Genomic DNA, 11,155 nt, shown 5'->3' with positions numbered 1-11,155 from the left:
CTAAACTCAACAATCGCCTCTTCAGGTTTCGAAAAACATTGACTAAGAGGTTAGACGTTTAGAATAAAAAGCAGTGATTCGGTGGCAATCGGGACTATACGGAGAATGACTCATCAAATTGAGGTTTCGAGTGCTCAAAAATTCAGCTATTTCAGTCGATGTGTGGAAGCTCGCAGAAGAGTGATCCGTCTTCAGAGGTTGTTTTCCTGATTTCTTGAAAGAGAGTTGACAAACAAAAGGTATTTGCTGTCTGCGTTGTTCTAGTAGCACGGTTGCAATATATCAAGCTTTTCCAAAAAACCGCCAACCATTTGCTTGGAAGTGCTTAGAGCGCGAACAGCTTCGCTATCGCTTTATTTTTTTCATTTCCCTCGGTCAATCGGCACGAGCCTTTATTTGAGAGATCGACAAATTGTGTGGGATACAACGGTCAAATGTTCATGAAATATTGGATACATGCTGGTCTCACTAATGGCCATAGTCGTCTCAATCTTACGTTAAGTCACATGACGATCTTGAAATATCAATTTTCGCACAGCATCAATAATTTCCCGAACAACAACTGATTTTTAGCGACCTTCGTTTTGCGAAATTCGTCCTGGAGTGAGCTACGACCTCGATTGAATTTACCAAATAATCCATAAACACTGGTTTGTGATAAAGCTTAGTCGTCAAAGTTGAATTAAATTCAACGACGCTCGCCTGATGATTTAATCCACGTTCGGAGTTGTAAAAAAGAATCGCGCGAAAATGTTCGCGATTTAGTATCATTTTTTTTTTGTCGAAAATAATGTTTTAAGTTACTGTACTGTTACTGAGTATCCATACCATCAAAAGTATGAAACTTTATGATAGAATTGTGAGTTTCAGATTGCCAAATTATGGTTGGCAAACCCCAAAATTTAAAAGGCAACTTACGTATTGTTATTTATACCTCGAACAGGATGTATTAAGCTTGTCAAGAAGTTTATCCAGATGGAAAATTTGGAGATCCTCACAAAATTATTTATAAAAGATCAGTCGGACGGCCTGAGTCGATTTAGTCTCCTCAGCCAATACTAGATTGTTGGACAATTTCATATTCAAAAAAAAAGACATCCCGTCACCAGTCGAGATAAGGTTCTTAAAACAGTATTCAAAATGTGTAAAATCGATTCATAAGAGATATTGAGGTACTCTGTTATCGCTCTGATTTCAACATGAGACAAATTTTCGATGTTTTCACGATCTTCAACAACGCAGAAAATCACATGTCTATAGTCAAGCGGCAAATTAGTCAATAATATCACATCGCATTACGTCAGAGTTTGTTCATGAGTTTGCCAAAAATACCAACCGCCTGGCTACCAAACTAGAACGGAAAATATGGAAGGCACTAAAAACGAAATGAAATTTCTGAAAGGGCGAGATGGAGTGTCCCAAAGACATGCAGGATCGCCAAGATCATTTGCAATAGCACCAAAGAAAAACACACATGCCTTTCACTCACACGCTCTCGAAAGAATTGCAGGACGGTTCTTGGTCTTACGACATGTAACTGTACTGGTATCACATGCGAAACGCAAGGGCATAACTAACAGCGATACATGTCGAAAGTGTTGTGAAGTAGGTATGAGAGAGACGGTGGAACACCGCCTATGTTTCTGTCCAGCCTTATCTAGAACTCGTCTCAGATACCTAGCAGCTTCGCGGTTTAAGTGACTGGATGAAGTATAAAAAGTTGATATCAAGGCTCATTTAAAGCTCCAATTAAACTTCATCTTACATTACCAAGGAACTATATGGCTAAGTAAGACTTGACAGCCGGCCAGTATTATCTAATCTAAGCTTCAAGTTTTTCACAGTTGGGTATTATAAAATCAATTATGCTTTTCAAACTGAGGAGAGATTGGATAAAATGGTACAGTTCTTATCTCTTTTAGACCGTGTTGCCTTAATTTTTTACATTTAATTCATTTATTAAAGAATTAGTCCGATTTAGATCTTTTGGGTTCCGGTATCAGATTTATTTTCTCTGTGGTAACTAGAAATTAAATTAGGTTTCAATTATGAAGAAAAGCAACGTCGTCCGAAAAATAGAACAATATGTTCCAACCGATTTTTATGAACATTCGGCTTCTAATAGCCTCGACAGACGGCAGCGTTAATCCGGATTAACTGCGCACTTAATCAGATCCAAATTTGTAGGTGACAGACGGCAGCTACGCAAGTTTGAAACTCTCATAAACAGCTCATTGTCCTTTTTATAATATTTTCAATGAAAATTGGTAGAAGATAAACATTACGGTTGTTAGCCGACCAATTTTTACCAAACCATTTTTTATTACAAAAACATATCAAACCATTATTTTTAAAACTGCATCATAACATAGAAGTTTTATTGATATTATATTGAGAATTTGATAAACAGCTGTCAGGGTTGCTTGTATTTCATTCACAATAGATGAAAATTGGCCATTTTTAACAATGTTTCCAACGAAAATCTCACAAACTCCCTAAAATTTTGAGAGTTATTTTTGGATTCAGCAACGGAGTTAGCTATGGTAACTCCTGAATTAATCCCGAAAAATGCAATTAATCTGGTTTAACGCTGCCGTCTGTCAATGCTATAACTGAGCTATCGGGCTGACGAATTTCGTGTAAATGTTTAAGTTTTCCCCACGGTAATACAAAATATGACTAATCAATCGCATGCTGCAGAGTCTAACATGATACATACATAAGTCTTTGCCTAAAAAAATGTCTTAAACAAAATCTTAGAAAATCCATTTATGTACACACCTTAACCAAGAAATATTATTTAATATTTTTTTTAATTTTTTTTGGCATATTTAAATTATCTCTCCAAATTTGTCTAGGCAAGTTTTGTAATAAAGGGCAGGGCAACGCCTTTCTACATGCCGCTCCAAATAAATAATTAAAAAGTAAAAACAAAAAAAATACAAACACCACAAAGTTCACACCTCGTCGCACTCGCTGATAGGCGTAACTAACTAGTAAAGCCTTTTTCGGCGAGTTTTTTCCACCAAAAATCTGGCAAGCGCTCGCATAAATGTCTCATGTTAGAAATGTGAATATTTACACACATTTTTACTTATACGTATATTATACATATGTATATACATATGTATGTATGTACTTATAACTGTTTGTGTATATGGCTGTCATTTGCCACAGCTGTTGGCAATTAAATCCGAGTTAACTGCCACACTCTCTGCACATGAAAATAAACCGTAAAATCGACGGCTTTGGGAGTGTGAAAAAATCGAAAAGACTAAGCAAAATAGTGAAAAATTAGAAAAGGAAGACAAGTTGAAAGAGTAATAAAAATCAATTAATTCGCAGACATCGCAGGCATGCGATCAGCGTAGAGTGCAAATGGGCTGCAAAGTGAGGGGTGATATTAAAGCTAAGGACTGCAGATAAAAGAAAGAAGTTTGATGGCAACATTATTTATTAATTTTTTTATTTATTGATAATTTTTCTATAAATATCTATACATAGGTATATATAGTATATATTTTTTTTATTTTTTATTTCTAATTTTTTAGCATAATTTGTAGGCGCGTTAAACGTCTATTATGTAATTGCGCGCAACGTCAAGCAGAAGAATGGCGAGAATGTCTTTTATCAAAGCCGCCGTATAATTCTTTCCGCCTTCATTGGCCTAAAGAGGCCTTTGCGTGCTCATTTCTATTAACTTTTTTTCCACTGTTAGTATTGTTTTTTCAGAATATTTTAGATATAAAAGCGTAAACGTTGCTTTGTCGCTTGAGTACATCTATTATTTCAGCAAAAAAGAAATAAAAAAGATATTAAATTAGATTCTTCATCATGTGCAGAGTTTACTTAGAACTTAAGCATTATTATGGCAAAAATTGATTAACAAAAGGACTGAATACCTTTCAGCTACGAAAGTAGTTAAATTTTGAAAGCGATAAAATTTAAGATTTTAGGATCATTTATCTTACTTTTTTTACATTAAAGTGGATTTTTTTTATATTATATTTCTTATAACTTCTCAACTGAGTACATTTTTTTAGAGAAAAAAATATTATTCACTTAATTCTTAAATGTCTACTTTCAAGAGAAAAGTTCAGATACCTACTTTCAACCTTCTATAATTTATTGCGAACAAAGTAAATTTTTAAAAGTCGACAAAATATTTCGAAAATTTTCTGGGTATCGGAGAGACTAAATATCTCGTCTTTATGGCCGAGTTTACAACAGCGCGTCAGTTGTTCCTATTCGCGGTTTGGCGCTATTTGGATATTCCAAGTGTAGTCAGGTCCTTCTCCTGGTCTTTTCGACGGAGTGGGGTCTTTCTTTTCCTCTACATCCCCAGCCGGTATTGCGTCGAATACTCTCAGTGCTGAAGTGTTTTCATCTATTCGCACGAGATGACCTAGCCAGCGGTAGCGTAGCCGCTGTCTCTTAATTAGTTGAACTATATCAATTTCGTCGTACATCTTATACAGCTCATCATTCCATCAAATGCGGTATTCACCGTCCCCAGTGCGCAAAGGACCATAAATCCTTCGCAAAACCTTTCTCTCGAAAGCTCGTAACGGCGACTCATCAGATCTTGTTACCGTCAATCATATACCAGGACGGGGATGATAAGTGACTTATAGAATTTGGTCTTGGTTTTTCGAGAAAGGACTTTCCTTTTCAATAACCTACTTAGTCCAAAATAGCACTTGTTGCCAGGAGTGATTTTGCGATGGATTTCAAGGCTAATTGCCTTGTCTGTCGCCTTGTCTGAAACCTCGTTTGGCATCCAATTTTCGGAGAAGTCTTTACCAATCCTGGCGGAACTTTTGGCATTGCTCACGGAGCTATTGGTATTACACAGTCATGTTAGTTTCGCAGGGATGCCAAATTCAGACATAGCGGCATAAAAGCGATCCATTTTTATGGGTCTTTTCCATTATTTGGCACATGGTGAATATCTGGTCAGTTGTTGTTTTTCCAGATCTAAAGCCACACTGAAAAGGTCTAATCAGTTTGTTGACGATTATGTTTATTATTGTCTTAAATAAAGGTTCCTCTCGAACACTATTTCTTTAACTTCTTCGATGTCATAGACATTAACAGAAGGAACGGACGACTCACGTGTGTCAGTTTTCAATGACTTCACGACCTTTACTGAATGCTTCTTGTATTTGTGGTAAAGTGGACTCCATGATTTTTTTGGAAACCCAAATTTTCAGCAAACTCGTTGTTCTATGTATTTTCATGGAAAAATCGTCAGACGCACTTTTCGCGTCGTAAGCAAACAGAGGCCAAACAAACATACAAATATAAAAAATATAAAACGTAAAATATTCAATTATTCATCAATATTTATTTTGTCGCCTTCAAATAATCCCAAGAAGATGTAATATACTTATGCCAACGATTTTTGCAGTCCTCAAAACACTTTTTTCATAAGCACTTTTTGGGATGGCCTTCAGCTCCCTCAGCGAACTTAGTTTTATCTCTCCGGTCGACTGCAAACAAGTCCCACGGAGCGGCGATTTCAATTTGGGGGGCAAGAAAAAATCACACAGAGCCAAATCTGGTGAATACGGTAGACGAATTATTGCGTTTTAAGCTTTAAATTTGGTCACAATCGTCGATCGATGCGATGGTGCAATATCAAATCCATTAATTGTTCTTCCACAATTCCAACTTTTTTCGACGGATGTTCCCACGCAATCGCCTCAATATTAGTCTAATTATATTTCCAGAGGTTCACTTAAGTCTGAGAGCTATGAGCCAGGATCTGTATGTCACATATTTGAAATCAAGCTATCTCTGCTTATAACTATACTATTCTGACTAACAACTTAACGAAATAATCAAAAGGATATTAAAAACAAGGATTAAATGAAGTAGAATTTAAAGATAACCCATATATGGGTTATGTGATACAAGAAAAGGTGATTCCAATTACAAAACTCAGATTTGTGTGAAAAGTGAAAGTGACTTCAACTACACAGTTCTGTGATCCGAAACTTTTTAGAAAAGTCTTCATCTACAACCTTTTCTCAAATCTGCTGTATTCTTATTTCATCTCCTATCCGACCGATAATTTGCTTTATTCACAGACTTCCCCTGTCTGAGTCACTCAAACGTGCGCTGAACTTCAATCGGGCTTCTAACGAATTCTCCACCTCAGCTACATAGGCAGTTCATTTTAGCGTTTTTTTATTTTCTTTATCATTTTTGTTTGCCATTTTTTCGTACAAAATTTATTACATCACGATTTTTGCGTTATGCTTTGTTATTTCCCGCGCTTTTTGCTTCTATTTTTTGTTAAACCCGCATTCTAGTTTCTATTTAGTGCACGAGACGCCACTTTTTATGGAGGCCTGTGTTCTTTGAAACAAAAAACTTAAAATTTTTGTTTTTATGCCTTTGTTGTTGTCTTATTACATTTGTTGTCGGCTATTGCTGTTAAACTTGCTACTTTCTGTTGACCTAAGCGCTTTACGTTTATGCCATTTGTTATTCGTTTGTCTGGATATACACATGTAAATATGTATGTATGCATGAATGTACATATATATATATATGTATATTCATGTATGCATGTACATATGTATGTATGTATATTCACATGTATGTTTGTATTTATTTGCTGTGTTTTGACTTTTTCAGTTTTTGCTTCGATCTTTTTGCTTTTAGCCCGCCACTTTCACGGTTTCGTATACCTCACACATTTCTTATAGAATTATTCCCGCTGATGTTTCAAATTCATTCAAAAGCAGCTGGGCTTCCTGGAAAATAACTTCGCTTACCGCACAGCTGTCCAAAAATAGCATTTAACTTCTGTTTTTATTCATGAAAGCCTTCGTTCAGGCATCTAGCACTTTATAATTTTTGAGTTATTCACACGTGCAGCGTCTAATAAGTGTCTAATAAATACATACTTACATTTGTGCATAGATATATATGTATATACATATATATATATGTGAACTTGTGTTTATAATTATTGGATATTTATGACGGCTGACGCGCTCGCGCTCTCATTATCTTCCACTCAGATTTACCTTTTTAATCTATTTGGTGAATCTTTTGGATGTTGGCGTATTTGATTTGCTTAGTTCTTCTCCGATTTTGTAGAAGTCGTTAGTTTTATTATTTATTATGTACCGAATTGCTTCTAAGTTTTGCGGACTAGTTGCTTTGAATACAGTTTTATCGCAATTTAACACATTGCCTGTCAAGCGGTCTTAACGAAATCCTTCATCGGGTGCCAAGAACGTTTTATGGAAAATGCATATGGTAATTATCTTCATAGTTTTTATTATCTCCAGCAGATGTAATACACTTAAGCCAACGATTTTTGCAGTCCTCGAAATACTTTTCATTAGCACTTTTTTAGATGGCCTTCAGCTCCTTCAGCGAATTTTGTTTTATTTCTTCGATAGACTGAAGAGGGGTTCCACAGGACGGCAATTTCAGTTTGGGGAACAAGAAAAAACACACGGATCCAAATCTGATGAATACGGTGGTTGATCGATAGAACTCATTGCGATTTTGGCCTTAAATTCGGTCACAATCAAATTCATGATGCACCAAACCACGAATATCGGAAAGAACTATGAGCATCACTTTGATTTTTGAGCAGCTTTGGCTTTTTTTAGGTTTCGGCTCGTTTTTTCCCTTCATTCCGATAATTGTTGACTTGATTACATGCAATGACTTTTAAATATTGTATTAGTTATTTCATGATAATGCCACATAAACCGCAATAACTTAAAATTTTCGAAATTCGTAATAACTTTTGATGACCTAAACTGTCTAAACGATCCTCTAGATCAAATTAGTCGCAGGCCGAATATAAGCTGTGCTATTTTTTTTTTTTTTTTGTACGAAGAATGATTTAACCAGCAAAGGTTTTCAACTATTTAGCCGCCCACAGCACATTTTAAACTCTCTCAGTAAGTCTACGGTTACATACCACATTTTTAACACTCTTAGGAAGTCTGGAGAGAAATCTTGACTCTGGGTGCCATGTCTATGGCTACGAAATGAATATTCACCTGCACCTGCTTTTGCACTGTGTGACACTTCATTTAGAAGATAAAAAGCAAAAGTTTGTAGTCATATTTAATATTTTTGGTAACAAAATATCGCGCGCTGGGGACACCCGCCGTGCGCCGCCATGCGAATGCCAATTGAGCAATAAAATTTCGCCGAATATAATTAACTGATTGCGCGTAATGCACCGCATGTGGTTAAAGCGACAGCTGCTACGCGCCACATGGCGCAGCAACGGCGGAAGGGAAAAGTGGAGACACATATGCCGGTCTCTAAGCGCAGTGGGGCAACGCTGGCTGGCGTTTTTCTGCTATGCCGCAGCTACGCGTTTGTAAGCCGACCGCTGGAGATTTAGGCCGAAAGTGGGTTAAATGCTGAGGGAAGACAAATTGCAAATTAACGGCAATTAATTGAGTTGTACACGCGGCAACAGGTCGCCACGGATATTTCTTGTATTCCTCGCTGAAAAATATAAATTCAACTAAATAGAAATGCAACACTGCGGCTGTCAAAAGCAAATGTCAAAATTTATTATTTTTTTTAAATTCGTGCAACTATTTATATAAGTGTCTTTTCTCCTGCCACATCAATAACAAATAGCAAATGTGACTTGTCAACGATTGAAAATATGTTTCGCCACGAACAAAAACAACAAATGCTTTCAATTAAATATAGAATAACATAAACAGTGCAAGAATTAAAAATGACAGCGCTTGTCAAGCGAACTGTCAGCGTGACATTTATCGCTGATAGCAAACAACAGTTATGTGACACGCGAAAGCGCGCCACTTCCGCAAAGCAACAACAGAAACAGCAACAAAAACAACGCGACAAACGAAAATCTACGAAATGCTACCGCCACCTTCGGCAAATGGCGTATTTAGTGCGACCTTTACTGTTGTTCTTCTGCCTGCTACATGCCGCGCAACATACGCGTTGCGTCCACATGTTGACAGATGACAGCGCATCCAGTGCCAATCAGCTGCTCTCGTTTGTGGAGAGTACAGTGAAACCTGTAAATAATAGTGTTAGTGTAAATAGTGTAAGTCATAGCCGAAGTGGCGTAAGTGTTGACAATGAGAGTGTACAAAATGATGTTGCTGCAACAATGTTGCCCGCAACATCGCCACCAACCAAACGAAAGCTGCGGCGCAAGTATCCCACGAAAATGCAAAATCAAACAGAGCGAGCATTGGGGTCAACGCAGGTGGCGCAGCGTTACAAAGGCAAACGGCGAAAAGTGTTGCTGCCGCGCGGACAACCGAATGCAACCGCGCAGGCAACACGCAACATGTCCGCTGGTGCGGTGCAACGGTTAAATGCGGAAAATATACCAAAGAATGTGCGAAAGCCACAAACGCTGCAGGAGCGGCAAAGGCAGCGACAGTTGCAACAACAAAAACAACAGTCTGCGCAACAGCAGCGCCAACTGCAGCGACCTGATGAGTTGAAGCGGACTAAAGATGCTGTACAACAACAACAAGCACATTTCATACAAAAACAACAACAACAATCGCTTCAACCAGAACAACAACCACACAGATTGCTGCTCACACAGCAGCAACAACAATTCTCATATAATCCCCGCGAAGGCCACTATTACCAACAGCAACAAAGGCAACAACAACAACAGCAGTTACAACAACAAATTCGCGTGCCACCAACTTCGCACTTACAAAAACAATACCATTTCATACCGCAACCCGACACACCAGCCACCACCCTACGCATCAGCACGTCCATCGATCATCATCATCATCAGCAAATCACAACGAATACAACAACCACAATACGACAACACATACAGCAGCAGCCACCACAAGGTCCTCCAAACGAACATCGTTATGAACATAGACAACAGCAACAACAGCAACAACAACAACATACTGTTAGCAATTCAAGCAGCATAACGTCTAGACATCAGCACACCCATCAGCAACAACCGCAGAGCCAGCAACATACCGTCTACGACACTACAACGATACAGAATCGTCAAGATCACGTCGTCGTCCAGGGCAACACGGACATAGTGGTGTATCGCAATATTGGCACGTTGCCATGCCCACCGAGCGTGCGTTTGGTGCCGCATCGCTTCATACCGGTGCACCCGCAGCAGCGTACAAGGCCAAGGGGTAAGTGAAAGGCGGTCTCATTGTGTTCAATGGCAGTGTTGAAAGTTGCAGCAGTCTTTTCCATGGTAACATACATTACATGGTACATAAGAAGTATAGATTTTATGACTCCAGAAGTGAAGAGTGGAAAATTGTTTAGTTCAACACCAAAATTCGATTTTTCAAAGTGATCTTAAATTACTACCAGTCTATTCTCCCCCCAAAATGCCAGTAGTTAAATTATTCCTTGAAATCACTACTTATTCTTATACAAAAAAAATATTTTTGATTTGCAGAAATTTACTGAAATTCTGAGGTGATCGCCTGACATGTTAAATGCTCTTTCCCTTTCAGAGCCTTTTCTGCCTTTTTATTATTATTTGTAAAAGAAGTAGGTATAGAGATCAAAGACTAAGCTACAAACGCTATTCAACGTCCTTTATTTCAACGCATACCAGTTTTGAAGGGGATTCTAGACTATTATCAATCTATTATGTCATTAACATGACGCACCTTAAAAATATTCGCTATTCCTGTATAAAAATTCAGAGACGATTGCCTGATATGTCTAATCCTTATCAGAGCTTTTTCTTTCACTTTCTTCTTGTTATAAAAATCCCGACGGAGAGCAGGACATTGAATATTGCATGCATATTGCGGTAAGAAGTAGCTTTGTTCATAATCTGTAATCGTCTTTGGAGTAAAGATTCCAATTCCCCGTCACCTAAAACACAATCCAAAATATTGTTTAATTTGCTTCGCATAGAGCATAGAGTTGTAACCAAATTTTTCAGACCAGACAATATTAGTATTACCTCCACAGTATACAGTTGAAATAATTTTGATAAAATCTCTTTTATGCTATAAGGTGTTGCTAAGGCGTTCTTCTGGTTATGACGTCAAACTAGCGATACTCTGAGAAATAGGTAAGCTTAATCTGGTCAATAAGCCACGCATAGACCAGTTTTGGTCCTTTCCGATACCAGTTACTAGGTCCATGAGGAGTAGTT

The 11,155-nt window shown here is 37.7% G+C and overlaps 1 protein-coding gene across 1 annotated transcript; it reads left to right on the top strand.

Moving 5' to 3' along the window:
- Positions 1–8,980: 8,980 nt before the first annotated feature.
- Positions 8,981–10,452, top strand: LOC120768878 (putative mediator of RNA polymerase II transcription subunit 12). The gene is made up of 3 exons (XM_040095631.1): positions 8,981–9,502; positions 9,668–10,166; positions 10,442–10,452. The coding sequence occupies exons 1-3, from the start codon at positions 8,981–8,983 to the stop codon at positions 10,450–10,452; spliced, it is 1,032 nt and encodes a 343-aa protein (XP_039951565.1).
- The last annotated feature ends 703 nt before the right edge of the window (positions 10,453–11,155 follow it).

The sequence above is a fragment of the Bactrocera tryoni genome, chromosome 2, assembly GCF_016617805.1.
Source record: "Bactrocera tryoni isolate S06 chromosome 2, CSIRO_BtryS06_freeze2, whole genome shotgun sequence".
NCBI lineage: Eukaryota > Metazoa > Arthropoda > Insecta > Diptera > Tephritidae > Bactrocera > Bactrocera tryoni.
Note: the sequence above shows the minus strand (reverse complement) of the source record. Positions and strands in the feature narration are given on the sequence as shown.